This window comes from Panthera tigris, chromosome A2, assembly GCF_018350195.1.
Source record: "Panthera tigris isolate Pti1 chromosome A2, P.tigris_Pti1_mat1.1, whole genome shotgun sequence".
Classification (NCBI taxonomy): Eukaryota; Metazoa; Chordata; class Mammalia; order Carnivora; family Felidae; genus Panthera; species Panthera tigris.
The window spans coordinates 166,068,345-166,088,124 of NC_056661.1; the positions used below are offsets into that span (position 1 = coordinate 166,068,345).

The window sequence follows — 19,780 nt, forward strand, 5'->3', positions numbered from 1 at the left end:
ATGTTCCTCGTGATAGATCATTCATGCTATTATTTTTAAAAAGCTGTCAGGCAAAGCCCCAACCCGCAATTTTTTTCCAGGCCGGGGGACAAGTGTCTGAGGCAACAGGCTTCCGTCTGCCCTTCAAGGCGACCAGCCTGGGTCAGTCCTGCCGGCAGTGGGGTGAGTCTCTCACAGTGCAAATCTGTCTGGGTCACGCCCGAACAGTCTTGCCCACCCCTCCACCAGAAGCATTTCCCTGGTTTCCTTGTGCGCCCAGAATTAAAGTGAAATGCGGCGCAAGTTGCCACACCTTGCCCGCCTGGCCCCTGCCCACGTGGCCGGCTTGTAGTTTGCACACGCACCCCCACGTGCACACACCCGCACTCTGGTTCTGCTACTGGCCGGGTGCCCTCTGTTGCCCCAGCCCCTGTGTCATGAATGGACTGTTTTACATCCGCGTCGCTTGTCTTGGCAACGAGATGGTAAAGGCGCTTTTCTCCCACCCCCGGCTGCTTTCACGAGGCAAACAACTCCCTCTCCACCAACTGCCCGAACGCCTGGCCAGTGGGGCGGTGGCGGTTTGCGGGTTTGGAGACACCGAGCTCCTCCAAGTGAGAAGTCGTCGGAATAAGTGCGGAAGGCCTCCCTCACTTTAGGATTTTAGGGTTGAAAACTACCCCCGAGATTTGCCTACATCCATCCCTCACGGAGTCTTAGAAGCCGTGGCCTCGGAGCAAAGCCGCCTCCACCAACAGGAAGGCAGAGCCGGCCAGGTGGCCTGGACGCTGCCAGCCCAGGGCTCAGAGTGATCCGTGAATGCCAGCCGATTAGGGAGGTCGCTGACATTTACTGAGCACTTACGATGTGCCACACCCCTGCTAAAGACTCTGCATGAGTGAATGAATTTAATTCATCCGGTTTCTGTCAAAACGGATTAGAAACAATTAGCAGCAGAGAAATGCCTGAACGAGAGAGATGCGTGGACCCCAGGGCATAACAGCAGAAGCCAGAGCCCTGCAGTGACAGGAGGTGAGGACAGGTGGAGACAAGCTTTCTCTCATTTCCCTCCCACGGCCTCACACACGGCCAGGGCCCGGGAGGGGAGGCGCCCTGGAGGGCAGAGCTAGGCCGGCACCCCAGCACCTGCTCCAAAGCCCCGGAGCCCCAGGACCAGGGGGACTGCCCCCGGGGGGCCCGTCCTCCCCCGATGCTTCTCTCCCGGCACATAGTGATGTGGACAGGCGGACAGCGCCTGGATCTCTCCACAATGGAACTAGTTCGTCAGACACGGCCCTGACCTTCAGCCTCCGAACTACTCATTCCCAGAGCGTTCGTAATCCCGACAAACAAGCCCTCGCCGCAGCCCCAAATACAGATGAGAAAGGGGACAACTAGCAGCATGGGTCACAGAGTGAGGGTGTGACGGACCAAGAGCCTAGAGCCGCCCGGCAGGGCCACTGAGGGAGAACAAGAGAGGAACAGCATACGTTCTGCTACAAAACCAAAGAAAGCAGGTGTTTGCTTAAACCTCATTATTTTTATAATAGCCCCGTGGGATAGGCACGATCATCATCCCATTCTGCAGATAGAGAAACTGAGACTCACTCAGAGAAGCTGAGCTCAGTGAGGCTGAGCAAGGTCACGTAGCTAGGAAGCGTGAGGTCAGGATCTGAACCCAAGCCCCGGAGCCCCGGCTGTTGAACACTCTGAGTTTTGAACTTTTATTTGCTTGTCCCTGGTCCTTCCTGAAGTTTTTTTCTCTTCACCTTTAAGCCATGAGTACTGTTCTTCCCCTCTACTGCACTGTTTCCTACTATAAACCACCTAGTAACAAAGTACCACAAACTGGGCAGCTGAAAACAACAGAAACAGATAGGCTCATTCCTAAAGCTGGAAGTCGGAAATGGTGGTGTGGGTGGGGTTACTTCCTTCTGGGCTCCCAGAGAGAATCTGTTCCAGACCTCTCCCAGCTGCTGGCGGTGGCCGGCCAGGAGGAGCTCATGGCCCTCTCCCTGTGTGTGAGCCCGGAACCGGCTGGCAAATCCGGGAAGACCTCCTCTTACCTTTCCTTCGGCTGAAGTATGACTACCAATCAGTGCTATATTAGTTTCAGGCCTAACCTCCTCTTGATCACAGCTGCAAAGACCCTATTTCCAAATAAGCTCACCTTCCCAGTCTCTGGTAGACATGAATACTTTCATCCCAGGACACCGCTGTTGAGAGAGAAATAATGGAACATCGCCCCATGAAATACCAGGCAACCCTAATAAATACGGAGGTGAGCCATTCCACTGTGGTGGAGGGATGGGAGGCCTGAGCTTGAGTGAAATAAGCAAGTGTCAGAATCATAAGCTTGGATACGTTTCCCCTGTAAAATGCCCACCGGAAACGACATTAACATTTTCCCTACGGATCTATGAAAGGCAAGCACGTCTGAAGAGTCGCGCCATCCAGACAACCACACTTAACTCCTGTGACATAGGCCGTAGGGTTTCATTCATTAAATGAGAATGTACTTGCGTGCTCAGCACACAGATTTTCCAGCATTTGCCGAGCAAGCGACGTTCCCTGCGCTGCCGCCCTCCCGCCAGCAGGGGACACCGCCCCGGCCGGCTCAGTGCCTGCTCTGCCCGGAAGTCCCGCCCCGGCCGGAAGTTGGAGTAGGAGCATCCAGGAAAATGGCGGCGTCCGCAAGTGCGGGCGTGACGGGCCGGCGTGGGCGAAGGGGGCGCGGGCAGCACGGACGCGGGGGGCGCCGCCGGCCGGGGGGCGGCACGGAGGGGGCCCTGAAGCGGCTGAAGCTAGCGGTGGAGGAGTTCGTGCAGGCGACCTCCGAGGGTGAGACCCCCGGCGGCCCGGCCGGGCCCCGGGCGGAGGGGCGCTTGCGCCGGGGCGGGAGGAAAAGCCGCAGGGAGCTGAGGAAGGAGAAGCGGCACCTGAAGAAGGCGCGCCGGCTGCAGAGGACTGCGGGCCCGGCGCAGGGCCCGGGCCCAGGCGGCGGCGGAGCCGGGGGAACGAGCGGCCTTCGGGCGGAGGGGGCGGAGGGGGAGGGCGGCCGGCGGTCCCCTCGTCGGGTCCCGGCGCCCCCGGACGAGCCGCGACCTCCCCCGGCCAAGGGCGCCCGGGCCCGCCCCGAGACCAGGGGTCTTCCCGGGAGCACCAGACCCGCCGCAGCCGCCGCCGCCCGGAAACGGGCCCTTCTGGCAGCCAACGAGGAGGAGGACCGGGAGATCCGGAAGCTGGAGCGGTGCCTCGGCTTGAACAAGCGCAGAAGGAAGGGCGACGGTGGCTCCGTGCCGCTTAGCTTTGCTCGCGATGGGCTCGACTACATCCTGGGAGCCCTGGGGTCTGGAAGAACTGGCGGCTCGTACGAAGGCAGTAGTGAGGAGGAGGAGGAGGATGTCGGACAGACTGTCCCCGAAAGTGACTTAGAGAGCGACACCGAGGACGAAAGGGAGGAGGAGGGGGAGGAGGAGGAGGAGGAAGAAGAAGAAAAGAAGAAGGTGGAAGCGGGAGCGCACAGTGAGCAGGACGACGTGGAAGACATTAAGCCAAAAAAAGCGGCAGAGGGGAGAGCGAAGTGGAAAAGGGACAAAAAGAGAGTCCGTTTTGCAGAAGAAACGAGTGAAAATTCCTCTGAGGACGCGGGCACAGACGCAACAGATCAGGTATCGTGTGGACAACCTAAATTCTCCGGAATTTTCCCCGAAGTAACGCGTGGTGGCCAGAGTGGGACAGAAGTGACATATTGATCTATTGGTAGTTGCTGAGCCAAGTGTGGGTAAATCGGATTATTATGTCTATTATGTTTTTTAATTTCCATAATGAAGAGTTATGGGAGAAAACCTTTCTGGAGACTTTTTATATCAGAAGCTTAATGGCCATTCCCACTGGTCGTCCTAAGATGCTATCTTCAGCTTACTGCCTCAGTCTCTGAACCTGACTTTGAGTTCCCTCCCCCTGTGCTCTGTTCCCAGTGGGCCTCCGACGTTTTGGCGGGGCGGGGTGGGGGTGGGGGGGATGTCTCTAGCATCCCTGACTCACCTCTGCCCTCCCTAGTCCTTTTCCTGTCCCGCTGCTTCCAGAGTGAATCTTTAAAACATAAAGCTGATCTACAGCACCCCCTTCCACAAAGTCCTATGTTGAAGATCAAGTTCGGAACCCAGCACCCAGCAGTTGCCTTGGGGGAGGGGGGCACCTCCGTGTGCACCTTGAAGGCAAGCATACGAGTGGAGTGCCTGCACTCTTCCCACGTGTCGCTGTCACAGCGTTCTGTGCCTAACTGAATGCATTTCTCCCTCCTGCCTGCAGGGCCTGTCTTCATCTTCCCAACGTGTCTGTCTGTCCACGCAGACTTCCCTGGGCGTCTTTCCCCATCTTAAGTGTAGGAGCTAACACTCTCTCTCGTGTCTGTCCCCGGAACCTTAGCACCTGGCGCTCTGTGAACAGTCTTTAACTGCTGTCGGTTCCTCTGTCAGGACTTGGTTTTTGGACTGTCCCTAACTGTTCTTTCACAGCCTGTTGAGGTATAATTGACACACTGTGAACCGATGGGTGTCTCAAGAGTAACAGTTTCTGTGTACATAAATGTGTTTTCTCCAACTAAGTTTGAGCTCCCTGACTGCAGGAATCATGCCTTACAAATGTTTGTCCCCTAAAGCCCTCACGTAGGTACCCAGAGAGTGTTGGTCAATGGTGATGATCTGTAACCTTCCCAGTTGAGAATCTAGGAAATAGTGAGCAATGGATTGATTTTGATTTGGTCTTGTATACTTAGACAGTAGTTTTGAACAAGTTTGAAGTTCTTTTCCTTTAGAACAGTCTCCCTCCAAAACCGGTGGTGCATTTAATTTCGGTGTTTGTATCCTGCTGTGCGGACCGTAAATTAAGCCCAAGCAGGTGTATGTAGACTGTGGAGCTCTGGCGGGCAGATGCCGGAGGGTCACGGCCGGTTCTGAAGAGTCACAGGGAAAAACAAGGGGACGAGATGTGCCGACACTTAACGTCAGTGGCGACACCACCAGGCTGGGGAGTGGGGGGCTCAGGGCTCCCCACGGCATGCAGTACGTTACTGATGGTGATTAAGCAGCAGTGGTCAGTGGGTCAGCCCCTGCCGCTCCGTGGGACTGTAATATGTAAACGTGAGCATAGAAGACAGAAAGGTGGAACTTGTTCGATGTAAAGTTTTTGTCATTTATTTCTGTCTTTTCAAGCAGAGTGTTTGCGAAAATGATGGAAAGTACGTCCCACCTCACGTGAGGCATGCTGAGGAGACAGTGAGTGGTCAGAAAAAGGAGGGACTGGAAAGACTGAAGAGACACGTCCAAGGTCTCATCAACAGGTAACCTGGCAACACTGTCACCCTGTGACATGAAAAGAGATCGTCTGTGTTCTGAGAATGTAGGAACTTTCCCAGCAATAACCCGTAAGCTGATCGACCACAACAGCCCCTCTCGGTTCCTGTCTTAGTGCAGCCAGATCTGTGCCTTGGAAAGCAGGATGTCCGCCTTTTCTGTTTGGTACTTTGAACCCTTCAGACTCTGAAAGCCACATGGTGGTTCTGAGAAGTCCCAGGACCGGGCCTGGCAGGACTGGGCCTCCCCCTGCACCGGCACTCCTGGTCCGGAATGCGGGCTTCAGTCCCCTTGCTCGTTACTCGTGGTTGAGAGTGTGTGTGTTCTCTGCCGGGTCTCACGCAGGGAGCTCCAGGTCCTGCCCACAGTGAAGGCGGGACCCTCCCGGCACCCCGCAGCTCTCATGCTAGCCTTTGTGGTCACACCCAGTCCTCCCTCTGCACTCACTGCTTTGTTTTATTTTGTTTTTAAGTTTCTTAGTTTATTTTGAGAGAGAGGGAAAGATTGAGCAGGGGAGGGGCAGAGAGAGAGGGAGACACAGAATCCCAAGCAGGCTCCATGCTGTCATGAGATCATGACCTGACCCGAACTCAAGAGTTGGACACTTAACAGACTAAGCCACCCAGGAGCCCTCATTGCTTTGTTTTTAATTAAAAAAAACAAAACACGGTTTCCATGGTAATTCTGGAATTCCACCATACGTGCCATTTTAACGCTCGGGGGCAGCACAGGAATGGTGCATGATCTTCATGTACCTGTCCAGCCCTCCCCTCTGCCCAGGACACAGAGCAGCCTTTCCTCAGTGTAGGAGCGGAAATCGTTACGCTGGTCTCTGGCCCAAGGTGGAAACGGACTTCTTCCCAACAGTGCGTCTCCACGTGCTAAGTAAGGACAGCTCCCTGCCTGTGCCCGGGACGCTGAATCAGGGCAGCAGTGAAGCTCCCTCAGCATAGTGTCCGGGGTCTTCGAGTCCCTTGTATGCTTCCTGCAGGCAGGAAGACAGTGGTTAGGTCATTGCGGGCTCCCAGAGGATCGTGTGCCGTGTACGGATACACGCGTTACCGGGGCCACCCAAAAGCTGTTTGTGGGTCAGACGGGCACGTGGATAGGGTGTGGAGTGGTACTGATGACTCTAATTTGTTTAAATGGACCTAGAAAGTAATTCCTGACGAGAAGCGTCATTGCCGCTCTGCCTTCACAACTGCCTGCAGGTTGAGCGAGCCGAGCGTGGCCTCCATAAGCGGGCAGCTGGAGGAACTGTACATGGCCCACAGCAGGAAGGACATGAACGACACTCTGACGGCCGTCCTCCTGAGCGCCTGTGCCCCGGGCGCGGCCATGCCAGGCAGGCTGGTGATGGAGCACGTGCTCCTGCTCAGCGTCCTTCACCACACGGTCGGCGTGGAGGTAGGGTCCCTCTCCCTGCGTGATGGCCGTGTCCGCAGGCGGCTCCGGAAGGCAGGTGCTGCTTTGTCGCCACTGCGTCGTCCGAACCGCGTTCCCAAATACTTGGTTTCGTGTCGGGTCCGTTCTGATGGCCCCCGTCACCGTTAGTTTGCTCGGGCCTGGCGTCTCGGACTTGCCTCCATCGTGCTCCCCGCTCTAACAGAGACTTGCCCCAGATGCTCGGAGCACGGCGGTCCGTGTGGTCTATCTGCTCAGGTGTTCGTACTGGGCGCGAGGCCACCAGACTGGGAGTGACGGCGGGTTTGATGACGTGAGGAGACACGGGACGGGGCCAGGCTCGGAGCCCCCGGGGCCACCTGCGGGCAGCCCGCAGGCGCGTCCTTGCCCCTGGCCCTCTGCCTTAGCCTCAGGGAGGCCGTGCGGTGACCGCTCCCGTTCTGAGAAGTCCTCTTGGGTCACCCCCTATGGTAAAGCCACAACCTTCCCAGGCAGCATTCCGTTTCCCACCTACTTAGAGAATCACCTACCAGAAGTAATCGTTTGTGTTGTAAGGGCCGTCCTCACATAAGACGCCGTGAGTCCCTTCTCTTCACGGTGAAGTGTGCTGGACTCCCTGGACGCCACTCCCGAGTGCCCTGTGTGTGCCGCGACGCGGTGCCCCCGGGGCTTTTCTAGTGTGCCCCAGGCCTCCCGGGGTCACACCGGTGCCCTTCGTAACCGGAAGGATTTAACGCAGACGGTAAGTGGAGTTGCGGTAACAGCCGTAGACCCCGAGCAGCCACAGCATGTAGGACCCCCTGGGTCGGACGACATGAGGCGATGGGTCCCACGTGTCATTGAGACCCCCACGCACGGTATGGAGGACACCTGGAATGGCTCGTCCCCGGGGAGTCGTCACGAGGCTTAGTGGACAGTGTCCGCTTCTGCCAGAGGTTGACCAGCTGTCCGGACTGGGGCCGTTAGCTTTTCTTTCAGTTCTTGAGAAGGACCTCCTTGCAGGAATTCGTGGGAGAAGAGTCTGTCACAGACCCCCTGCTGCCAGTTACTGAAAATAAAAGTCAGGCCTGTGCAGATTTGCTTTAAAATCTCCAAATCAGGAGCGCCTGGGTGGCTCAGTCGGTTGAGCATCCGAAGTCGTGATCTTATGGTTCATGAGTTCGAGCCTCACATCGGGCTCTGTGTGGACAGCTCGGAGCCTGGAGCCTGCTTCGGAATCTATGTCTCCCTCTCTCTCTGGCCCTCCCCTGCTCTTGCTCTCTCAAAAATAAATAAACATTAAAAAAATGTTTTTTACATCTCTAAGTCAGAATTAAGGCATATTCTTAACTTTAGTCACATGAATGTTACTCATTATAGTAAAGTTATATTTTATTCTGAAGATATTAACTGGAATCTAAAATTTTGACAAACGTTGGTATTATTCTGTTCGTGTGATTGAAGACATACTTAAATATGTTTTATGCCTGAGTTTTTCTTGATGTCTGCAGAATTCTATTTTCTGTCTTGGGTTATATTTGAACGTGATGTAGCATTCACCACGGGGTGCCCTTCGGGGTCACCGTCACCATCCCAGGCTGTCCTCCCTCGGCTGCTGTGTGGACACACCTCCCCACGGGCTCTGTGTCCCTGCTTCTCTTGCCCCCTCCAGCCTTAGCTGGAGCCGAGCTCAAGCTGCATTAGAGTCTGTAACTTAGTAGCTGTATATTTTCTGTGTTAATTTAAAAAGCACTAGACGTTTAAGTTCGTTGCAAGAGGAAGGATCCCTGAGAAGAGCTTGCCAGCATTGATTTTTGCATGTTTGCAGTGATATTTTTTCTGCCTTGTCCAGGTCGGTGCTCACTTTTTGGAGGCCGTGGTGAGGAGGTTTGACACCATCTACAAGAACGGAGGCGAAGACAGAGAGTGTGAGAACCTGTTCACTGTCATCGCCCACTTGTATAACTTCCACGTGGTGCAGTCTCTCCTTGTCTTTGACATTTTGAAAAAACTTATTGGAACTTTCACAGAAAAAGATATTGAACTGATCCTCTTAATGCTGAAAAACGTGGGCTTTTCATTGAGAAAAGATGATGCTTTGTCGCTTAAGGAACTAATCCTGGAGGCCCAGGCCAAAGCCAGCGAGGCAGGTGGCAAGTTCCGGGACCAGACGAGGGTACGAGTGCGTCACCTGGCCTGCTTCCTAAGTGCCTAACTGCTCACACTGACCAGAGCTTAAAATCAAGTATTTTGGGTAAAATTGCTTTTAATTTCTTCGCGATCCCCGTTGTCTTCTGCCCCATCGGGTTTTGTGGTTTATCTTCAGTAGGTGAATGGACTTTTTTCCTGGTAAGAACTCAGGTATTTTGTGAATTTCAGAATCGGCTTATTTAACATTTACCCACTGAGAAAACGTTTCCTGAGGAAGGCCATGTGGCTGGGGCTCAGGTGTCAGCCCTTGTGGACTTGGGTAGAGAGAAGGGATCGAGGGGAGCATTCCTGAGGGCGGGGCAGGAGGAAAGGGCTGAGGCTGGCCTCGGGAGGCTTGTAAACCTTTCAGGGACTTGGGATTTTATCCTAGAGGCACCTGAAGGGTTCCGAGTGTGCTAATGCCGCTTTCACTACCCCGTAGAAAAGGGGGAGGTGGGGCGCCTGGGGGGCTCAGTCGGTTGAGCGTCCGACTTCGGCTGAGGTCACAATCTGCTGGTCTGTGAGCTCGAGCCCCGTGTCGGGCTCTGTGCTGACACCTCAGCCTGGCGTCTGCTTCAGATTCTGTGTCTTCCTCTCTCTCTGCCCCTCCCCTGCTTGTGCTCCGTCTCTCAAAAATAAAAAAATGTAAAGAAAAGGGGGAGGTGGTCAGGGCAGGGAGACACCACTGCAGGGTCCGGTGGGGAGCGGCAGCACGGTCACAGCAGATGTGGGTTTAGGGGTTAGAAGTGGGTTGGAGGGGGAAGGCGAGTGTGAAGGAAAGGAAGGGCCGGGGTCACCGCCAGTGGACAGCAGGACAGTAGGAGAGGAGACAGGCGCAGGAGGGAAGGCTGGCCCACTTTGGGAGTCCTGAATGAAAGTGCTGGGTCAGCTATGAAGAGGTGCTGGCATCTGCTGGGCAGTGGACAGAGCCTGATGGTTTCAGAGGACCAGCATTCAGCGGGGCTGTTGAGGGAGGAGCGTGAGGAATCTCATCGGCCGGGTCCCAGAGTGTCCCGAGGAAGCGCTTGTCCCTGGGTTGAAAGCTCAGAGGTCAAGTTTAAGACAAAAGTCGCTGGAGGCGGGAAGTAGGCTCTGGGGCCTGGGGCTGGCGGGGGATGGGGAGTGCTCATATGGGTTTGGAGCTTCTTTCTGGGGGTGATAAATATGTCCTGAAATTGATCAGGTTAGCTGCACTCCCCTGAATGTGCTCATACGGTTTTATGGGGATGAGTTTTATGGTGTGTGAGTTACTCTCTCGATCAAAAGGTAGTATCGGGGGAAATCTCAGAGAAAGTTACGTGAAAAACTTTTTTACTCTTGCAACTTTTCTCTAATTATGACATTATTTCCGATTTAAAAGTTAGAAAAAGAAAAAGACCAGGAATGGGGAAGACATTAAAATGTAATGGAGAGAGAATAGCTAAGACTGTGGGGTTGGGAGGTGCAGGGGGCAGGTCAGAGGCGGTGGGAGTGGAGGAGAGAACGTGAGACCTTAGGGGGGTGGTCGGGTCCCAGAGGACGTCGGGTATTAAAACACGTAGTCCTGGGACGCCTGGGTGGCTCAGTCGGTTAAGCGTCTGACTTTGCCTCGGGTCATGATCTCACGGTTGGTGGGTTCGAGCCCCATGTTGGGCTCTGTGCTAACAGCTCAGAGCCTGGAGCCTGCTTTAGATTCTGTGTCTCCTTCTCTCTCTTCTCCTCCCCCCCCCCCCCCCCCCCCCCGCCCTTGTGCGCGCGCTCTCTTTCTCTCTCCTTCAAAAATAAACATTTAAAAAAAAAAAAAAGGAAAACAACAAGAAAAAAACTTGTAGTCCTGAGCAGGAGGGTCAGGTTAGTGGAGACCGTCTACCTGAGGACCAGGCTGGTTCACCGTCCGCGGTGTGCACGGCTGGGTTAGTTCTTTCCATCTCGGGTTCGCACTGTACGAAACGACGCTTTTGTTTTCGTTTTTTTCCTTAAAGGTTCGGTTTATGCTGGAGACCATGCTGGCGCTGAAGAACAATGACCTGCGCAAGATCCCCGGCTACGATCCTGAGCCTGTGGAGAAGCTGAGGAAATTACAACGAGCTCTGGTGAGGCCCTTTGACTTCTTGCTTGTTCAGAGCTCCTGTGCCCGCCTGAACTCCTCGTGGAACCTGGGCGGTAGTTGGGGCTGTTAGGTGCCACATCCGGTTAGTAAGAGTTCAGGATACTGGAAGGAAGCTTCGTGTTTCTGTGGTGAGACCCTCTGAGTGGTCTGTGTGCCGAGGCGTCCCTGTGACTTAAGCGTCCCAGACACTTAGCCTGTGGTGCTCGACTCGGCTGCGCGATAGAATTCTCCGATCGCTTTGAAAGAGGGCTCAGGCCACGGTCCCACCCAGACCAGTGAGGTCACACCATGGGGGTGGGAGTTGGCTGTTGAAGCTCCCTAAGTTCTCCAGACGTGGGGCCACAGCTGAGACCCACTGACCTCCCCCGCCAGCCAGGGGGTGCTTCGGCCCCGACTCTGGGCAGGTCCAGAATCACTGACTCGCAGACCCTAGGCGCAGAGCGGTTCTCACCACCAGCTCCGTGCATCTGTCCTTGGGACCTGAGTGCGAGCGTCTTCCTGGCGTGATAACTCTCCAAACGGGGCAGTGTGAGAGTTCACGTCTCACTTTGGCATCATTCCAAACTGGTCAACTATCCCATTGGTCGGTGACCCATCACAATATTCACGAACCAGGGGCACCTGGTGGCTTAGTCAGTTGAACGTCTGACTTCGGTTCAGGTCACGGTCTCACGGTCCGTGAGTTTGAGCCCCACGTCAGGCTCACTGCTGACAGCTCAGAGCCTGGAGCCCGTTTCAGAATCTGTGTCTCCCTCTCTCTCTGCCTGTCTCCCCCCCCCCCCCCCCAAGAATAAACAAACATTAAAAAAAAAAGAGAATTGGGCGCCTGGGTGGCTCAGTCAGTTAACTGTCTGACTTCGGTTCAGGTCATGATCTCGCGGTCTGTGAGTTCGAGCCCCGCGTCGGGCTCTGTGCTGACAGCTTGGAGCCTGGAGCCTGCTTTGGATCCTGTGTCTCCCTTTCTCTCTGTCCCTCCCCCGCTCACACTATCTCTATCAGAAATAGACAAACATAAAAAAAAACAATACAAATCAGAAATCCCCTTATCAACAACAGGAAAAGCCAAGGGTGATGGAAGTACAGACTGTGAACCAGCTGAAGTGTTTCACCTTCTCTTCACTCAGGTGCGCGGCACCGGCTCAGGCACGGAAACCCAGCTCCGCGTCTCCTGGGACGGCGTCCTGAACGCAGAGCAGACCGGGCGCTGGTGGATTGTGGGGTCCGCGTGGAGCGGGGCCCCTATGATTGACAACAGCCAGCAGAAGGTCACAGAGAAGCGGCCCACGGGGACGGTACGAGACCCCTGGGTTCGTTCAGAAACCTTACAGAAACTGTTACCGTTTGCTGATAGAATTTAACTCCGTTTCTGTTGTTTCTCAAGTCCCTGAATACGTTACGTTAAGGACTCAAAAGTTGAATGAGGGAAACACGAAGGCCGAACGTTCACGTTGCAGATACCAGACTTGAGATGCAGGCAGGGGTTTCCCGGGAGAGGTGGCTACCGGTCCGTTAAGCTTGCATTTCAGAGGGTCGGAAATCTTCATTTTCTTTGCATTTTATCATTAACTAAAGTTCACGTGTTACTCAGATTTCCTTCACTTTCCCCTAACACCCTTTTTTGTCCCAGGATCCCATGTCCTCCTTCATTGTCCTGGCTCTTCTGGCTGTGGCCACTTCTGTCTAATTTATGTCGTTGTTGTCTAGACTGACAGATGGGGGTGCTCTGAGAAGTCCCCCAAATCAGGCAGTTTTTCTCCTCCTGTGGCCCTCTGTGTCTCCTGCTGCCGTTCTCTCTTTGTGGGGCTCACCCAGGGATAAAGATTTGGCACTCACACATACATATTTACGTATAACTCACAGTTAATCCTCTGTAAAGTCACAAAGATGTACATGTTATCTTTTAGAAACTTAGTAAAGACAGTGAATGAAATTCGCTTTTGCTTAAAACATGTGTGGTCTGTGTCTCAAGTACCCCTCTTTCAGGTGAGCGGGAAGATACTGGAACTCGCCAGGAAGCAGAGAATGAACACCGATGTCAGGAGAAACATATTCTGCACAATAATGACAAGTGAAGATTTTTTGGACGCGTTTGAAAAGCTTCTGAAGTGAGTGTGTGTGTGGACACTTGGACGTACGGTTTGCTGAGATGCTGTGGAAGGAAGCCGCACACTTGAGGTCTACGTCACGGGGTTGAGGGGTCAGAACAGATGCGCTCGGGGCAGCCGGGCCGTCCCGTTCCTCCCCTGCCTGGCTCCAGGGGTCGCTGGCCGCCAGTGGTTCCAGAGTGGAACATGTCCGATATATTTTGATTAAAAGTGTCGGGTGACTGATTATTCTCAGTGACTGTTGGTTGTCGTAAATCGCTTAGAATCTTCCTATCGAGGTTGTCTTTCTGATTTTTTTCTAAATTAAAAACATCCTGGTGTAGTTTCTGTAATTGGTTGTGGTAAGACTCTTCAGGTGTCTGTGAACCCTTACAAAACCCTTCTCAGGAGACGTGATAGGAGTTAACTTTCCTTTATTTGCTTCACACGGAATGGAACTCCCGGGTGCAAGGACAGGCCTGTCCGTGGCACCTGTCCTGTGACTCGCGCCTCCTCTCCTCAGCTCTCCTTTACCCAAACTGCCCGGCAGGCTGCGCTCCTCTACGCTTTCTTACTCATCACCGTGTCTGTTCGCAGGCTTGGGCTCAAGGACCAACAGGAGAGGGAGATCGTTCACGTTCTCATGGATTGCTGCCTTCAGGAGAAAAGCTACAACCCCTTCTATGCGTTCCTGGCCGGCAAGTTCTGTGAACACGAGAGAAGGTTCCAGGTAACTCCGTCAGCAGGCCGCCCGTAACCTCTGCTCCGCTCTGTCTTCCTGGACCTGGACCTTCTGTGTGGCTCAGCCCAGTGGGCACAAGTGCCCTGAGTCAGGGCCCAGCTGGGGCCACAGGGTATGCGGGGAACCGGTCCCACGGCCAGGCCCCTCTGGGGCAGAGCCAGGGGACATGGCTGAGGCAGAGTGATGGGGAAACGATTGCCGTGCTGCCTTTTCCTGCCGCAGATGAGGGCCTCTGGCGGCCCACGTCTCTGGGGAGGGCCTCCTGGATGCTGCGCTGCACCGGCCTTTTTTCCTCCTTCTAACGTTTCTGCCGATTTGAGGGAAAACGCTGTGCAAACCATGTGTGGGACAGGAGGGCGTGTCGCTCCTGGCTTGTCCGGACTCACCTTGTAAGATACTGCAGACACATGAGTGGTAGAGCGCCTTCGAGTCCATTCTAGCGACTTATACTAACAGTTTCTTGCATTTGACTTTGTTCTTTTTTTTTTTTTCAATCAATCAGATGACTTTCCAGTTCAGCATATGGGATAAATTCCGGGACCTAGAAAACTTGCCAGCCACTAATGTCTCTAATTTGGTTCACCTGGTAGCCCACTTGTTGAAGACAAAGTCACTTCCACTTTCCATTTTAAAGGTTTGTATCACGTGCGGAATTGCTGAAAGCAGTGAAAGTAATAACAGTTGCTTTTGTTTGGTACCTCAAGAAAACGTGTCTCCTTAGATTCTGACTTAGCTGAAACATGTTTAGTTTCATTTATTTTGAGAGAGAGTACATGTGTGCAAGCTGGGGAGGGGCAGAGAGAGAGGGAGAGAGAGAGATGGAGAATCCCAAGCAGGCTCCACGCCGTCAGCACAGAGCCCAGTGCAGGGCCCAGTCCCACAACCGTGAGATCATGACCTGAGCCAAAATCGAGAGTCGGGTGCTTAACCAGCTGAGCCACCGAGGCGCCCCAGTTTGTTCCATTTTTTTTTTAATGTTTATTCTGGGGAGAGAGAGCATGAGCAGGGGAGGGCCAGAAAGAGAGGGAGAGAATCCCAAGCAGGTTCCACACCAGCAGCACGGAGCCAGATGCGGAGCTCAGAGTCACAAACTGTGAGATCAAGACCTGAGCTAAAATCAGGAGTTGGACGTTCACCCGACTCAGTCCCCGCGCCCGGCAGCCCTGAGAAGTGTGTTTATAACACCATAGCGCTGTGAGGAGTAGCCAGAGTCGCTCGCGGTGTGAGTGCACTCGGTAGAGGAAGGCACTGTTACGGTTTGGCTCATCTCAGAGAATCTTGTCTGGAGTTTGGGTTCCCGCGCAGGCCCTAAAGATACAGCCGCACTGGCTGCTGTCGAGTCAGGAGGAGGACGGGGCGGCAGGGAGCTGGCGGGCTGCCGTGCGGGGCTTCCGCTTCTTCTCCCTTTGCGACGGACAGACGGCGTCTCTTAAAGCGGAGGGCGCCCCAGCCCTGCCCTGCTTCCGGGTCACGTCCCAGCCAGTGACGTGCAGGTGCCCCGATGTCTAGAGTGGACAGGGGAACCGAGAGAGGACGTGGAGTTTGAGGTGGCTACCGGGCCTGGGCATCCTAGAAACGTGGACAGTGAGGGAGCCTGAGGGCCAGAGAGGGTGTTCGTGGCCTGGACTCGTGCCTCCTGCTCCCTGACCCGCAGACAGACGGCCGCTGCGGTTTCCTGGTTGTGCTTACGTGTCCATCCACCAGGGCACCGAGGCAGGTCGACTGTGTCTCTTTCGGGTGTGGAATTAGGTTTCGGCCACCGTACTGAAAACCAGGCACGGAGCCTTCTACCACATTCCGAAAATGGGAATACTGCGAAGTGTGGCGAGGACGTGCCTTCCCGTTGCTGGATAGACCTTGCTTTCGGTTTGCTCGAGTTTTGGGCTCAGAATGGAGTAGGGTACGATGTTTCCCTGGATTCACTGGAACCTAGAGATGTCCTTGAAGCTCGTCCCGGGGTCCTCCCCTAGCCCCGTTCGCTGGGACCTCTCCGGTTCTCAGGTGTGCTGTTGAACTCTCACTGGGCCTGCGTATCTGCGGGTGTCACGTAATGTCATCTCACGTACCGAGTCCTGCACATGAACAGTACTGTCCTGTCCCCGTGCTGAGTATCCTTTTACAGTTCTTTGTGGTTAAGTCAGCATGAGTTTGAAACTCACGTTTCATACACGTTTATATCTGTAATTCTGTTCTCTGATTTCCTTCTGCGCAGTTTTCTGTCGTGTAAGTGTAGCGAAAGTTATGTCTATTTCTCAGGGAGTATGTATACGTATATGTGAGCGATTCTCCCCAGACCTAAACTTTGTATGTATGGTTTTAATTTGGGTGTGGTTTCTTTAAGGCAGGGAGATAAGTATGCTTCAGTTCTCGAATTCCTGATTCATAACTTTTGCGCCCATATAAACCCCCAGCGCACGTTGCACTCGACAAGGGCGTGCAGGCTCCTGCCCTCAGTACGTAACAGGCCCGCGACCCCACCCTTGCTAACAGCTCTTCGTCTTATAAAACTGGAAGTAGGTTACTTACAGGCGGCAGGTAATTTTTTACTCTAATTATGTTTGGACATCATTGAAAGAAATGGACTAAATGCAATTTTTTCTCTCTGTCCTGACTCCTGTTAGGTAGTTGAATTCAGCGAATTGGATAAACCCAGAGTCCACTTTTTACGAAAAGTGTTATATATGCTGTTAATGGAAACTGAAGTTGAAGACCTGGCTTCAATTTTTGCAAGGTGTGTGCCAGCTTGTTCTGTTCCAACACACTGCGTAATAAATTATTTTCCGTTTTAGCCTTCAGCTCACATCTTACACGTTAGATTTGGGGAACACGATACCTGCCAGAGGCAAACTAATAACCTCTGACATGTAGAATAGGTTGTTAAGCTCTTACCTGAGAGTTCTGTTCATTAAAAGCAGTTAGGCTGTGTCTCCCGACGGGAGATCCCGGAGCTGTGGTCTGGGAGCGGCCAGCTCATCGCTGACACACGTTTCTCCGACTCCTTTCCAGAGTGGCTGACAGCCCGAAGCTGGGCACGTTGAGAGAAGGTCTGAAACTCTTCATCAGTCACTTCCTGGTGAAGAGCGTGCAGACGCACGCAAGTGCGGGGGAAGCCAGCGTGCTGAGAGAGAGGGCCGACCTCTCCACAAAGAGTTTGCAAGGCCAGGCTTCCCTGAGAATGTAGCCTGCCAGAGGACGGCAAGTGAGTGGTCATTTGTCTGAAATGTCCCTTTTAAACCCAAAAGGCTCGTTACTCCACTGACCGTGTGTAAAAAGCCTGGTGGAGATATGCCACGGTCTGTCGTATTTAGTATACTGCATTTTAGCTAATTTTTTAACTTAAGGTTATATTGTACTTACGTTTTCACCCATTTTCACGTATCTGTATATACAGTGGAGTTGGGAGAAGACGGAGGGAAGAACAGACAGACCCCGGACTTGTTCTCCGAGCCGCGAGACCGGGTCGGGTATGGGTGTGCAGGCACGGGGGTGATGGTCTCTTTTAATAGACAAAGTAGGCCACTAGGGGGTGCAGTTACAAAGAAGTTGATGCGTGTTTTTATCTTCTTTATATATTGGTTAAAAGTTCGAAAACCATCAGTCAAGTGTGGTACCTGATATCTGTATCAAGTGTTGGGAATGCAGATGTTTTGGAAAAGCAGCAGGTGACGTAAGCCTTGCAAATATCCGCATGAGATGATGTGTGTGGAGCTTCCCGCCAGCACTTGCCTAAAATTGTGACGTGGTGAAGGACACTCTTCCTGTTTGTGTCTGTCACTTCTACTCATCAACTCCAGATGGCAAAGCACTTTGCTAAACAGCCTTGACGTCTCCAGATAGTGGACACCTAAGGGGTGTGGCTTTCGAGCCTGGTTCTAGGAGGGCCGCTGTGTGACGAGTGAACGTTTCTGCAGAAAAGACACCCCCGCTCACACGGCAAACTCCGGCCGATCCTCTGAAGAAGTGAGTGTCCTCGGAGGGCAAGTGTCTGTCGTTTCTCCAGCTCCTAGGATCTGCTCCACTGTCTCAAATGCTGCAAACTTGACTGACACGTCACCTTCAGTTGTTGAAAAGTCACCAAAACGTGTGTATAGACTAGTGTTTTATGTGCCATAAACCCACGTACCCCAGCAGTGCGCTGTCCTTCAGAGTGGTCCCCGTGGGAGGCTGCACCGGCCGGGCGAGGCCACTCCTGTGCAAACCCCCCTTTTGTCACAGACTTTCACACATCGTCTCCACGTGACCCGACAGCGGTTCGTGTCTGGAAGTCACCGCGCGAAGTCCCACGTGTCTCCGTGTGTCTCCGTGCGCGTCCCTAAACTAACGGTTTCAGTTTTGAGATGAGCAGGGAACACGGGAGACTTGGTGCTCTGGCCTCTCTCGTGCTTGTCAGCCCCACAGTCAGCAGCCGCCCCGCAGCCCCGTGTCTCGCAGCCGGTTCTGAACCTGCAGGACAAAGAAGCCTGTGTTAGGAGCGCGCTGAGAGCCTCCACTCTACCGAGGGGCTCTTTCACAGAACGTCTGCTGGGCGGTGGCCAGGCTGGACAAGGTCCGTTCCGCTCACGCCACCTGTCTGCGCACAGCGACCCGCGTCCAGAGGTCTTGCTCCGAAGAGAAATGTGCCCGTCGAACTAAACTGTGTGCTTAACGCACAGTCGATCTGCGTTCGGTGCCCGCTCCTGCCTCCCCGAGGAGCCCGTAACTGACCTGAGGCCATTCTCCGTGGGGGCAGCTGCCAAGATTGAGAGAAGCTTCTCTGCAACAGAACGGTCCCCCCTCATCCATGACACGCGCCCCAGACCTCGGAGGTGTGGGTGAGCCCAAGCTGATGTTTCGTAGAAGATGAACTTGTGCAGGTTGAATCCCACTTTTATATTGTCTTTTATTGTTAAAACAGTAAGAATGTCTCTTTTCCATGGAATATATTTATGACTTAATCCCCGATGTCTGAGTTGTTGAATTTGTACTATGGCAGATTATCCATAATCTGTCCTTTTTAAGTATAAACGCCTTTTTTAACAAAATATGGGTTGTCACGTGTCAGTATGCTTTAAGTAAATGATTGTATCTTGACCAAAAGCTGTGAATTCAAATTTGCTTTAAATGTATAGGTCTTTTAAATGTAGTACAACAATCTGCCTTTGAAAAGAATGCAGCCAGTGCTGGGTGTCTGAATTCTTGGACTTCTGGTGATGCAGTTTGAGAACTGCTATTGTATTGATGGAATTTATGAAAAGAAGCTGTCTTTAGGGAGTTTTGTCTTTTTTTTTTTTCTTTGTAAACGATCTCTACATCCAGCCTGAGGCTTGAACTCACAACCCCGCAATCAAGGGTTGGTTGCCTGTTCCACCCACGGAGTCGGCCAGGCGCCTGCACGGGATTTCATCTTCAAAGTAGAGACATAAGGAACAAACTTTTTAACGTATTAAAATGTGTAAATAAAAATATTTTTTGTATTTAGACTGCTTGTGAAGGTTTATTTTGAAAGAAGAGGTCTGTTGGTATACTAAGGTCTGCACCTTATCTTTCCATTTTTAGGAAATCTACTTAGCATATGGTTTAGACTCCGCCTGAAAAAAACATGTGTCTCCCTCCCTCTGAGCCCAAAGACCGAGATAAGGCAAATGAGGCAAGATGTTAACCATTAGTGGATCTGGGTGAAGTTTATACAGACCAACTATTACATTCTTGCAACTGCTCCGTAAGGTTTAAATTGTTTTAAAACAGAATTTTGATACGGCGTTCATAATGCAGATCTCATCCTTCAGAGTTCTAAAATACCCTGGTGTTTTTTTTTTCACAAAATTAAGCTAACAAATCACCTTTGCCTCCTTTGTAAACTGATTAGGCCTTACTGGGTAAAACAGTGATGGCGTGTGTGTGGGTTCCCTCGGTCTTGGCGCCCGGGTTAGGAGGAGCCCGGGGGGGCTGGCGGGGAGGCCCGGTTCACTCGCTGATC

General features: G+C 53.1%; 1 protein-coding gene across 1 annotated transcript; it reads left to right on the forward strand.

Moving 5' to 3' along the window:
- Positions 1-2,660: 2,660 nt before the first annotated feature.
- On the forward strand, positions 2,661-19,275 carry NOM1 (nucleolar protein with MIF4G domain 1). The gene is made up of 11 exons (XM_042977234.1): positions 2,661-3,650; positions 5,199-5,323; positions 6,548-6,743; positions 8,572-8,895; positions 10,871-10,981; positions 12,123-12,290; positions 12,982-13,103; positions 13,680-13,812; positions 14,327-14,458; positions 16,446-16,555; positions 16,831-19,275. The coding sequence occupies exons 1-11, from the start codon at positions 2,661-2,663 to the stop codon at positions 17,003-17,005; spliced, it is 2,586 nt and encodes an 861-aa protein (XP_042833168.1). The 3' UTR covers positions 17,006-19,275.
- The last annotated feature ends 505 nt before the right edge of the window (positions 19,276-19,780 follow it).

Bases quoted from the DNA above. Each gene is read 5' to 3' on its own strand.
- NOM1 (XM_042977234.1), top strand. From the start codon at position 2,661: ATGGCGGCGTCCGCAAGTGCGGGCGTGACGGGCCGGCGTGGGCGAAGG. The intron at 10,982-12,122 runs GTGAGGCCCTTT...CTCTTCACTCAG, and splicing joins GGAAATTACAACGAGCTCTG to GTGCGCGGCACCGGCTCAGG. The intron at 14,459-16,445 runs GTTTGTATCACG...GACTCCTGTTAG, and splicing joins TTCCACTTTCCATTTTAAAG to GTAGTTGAATTCAGCGAATT.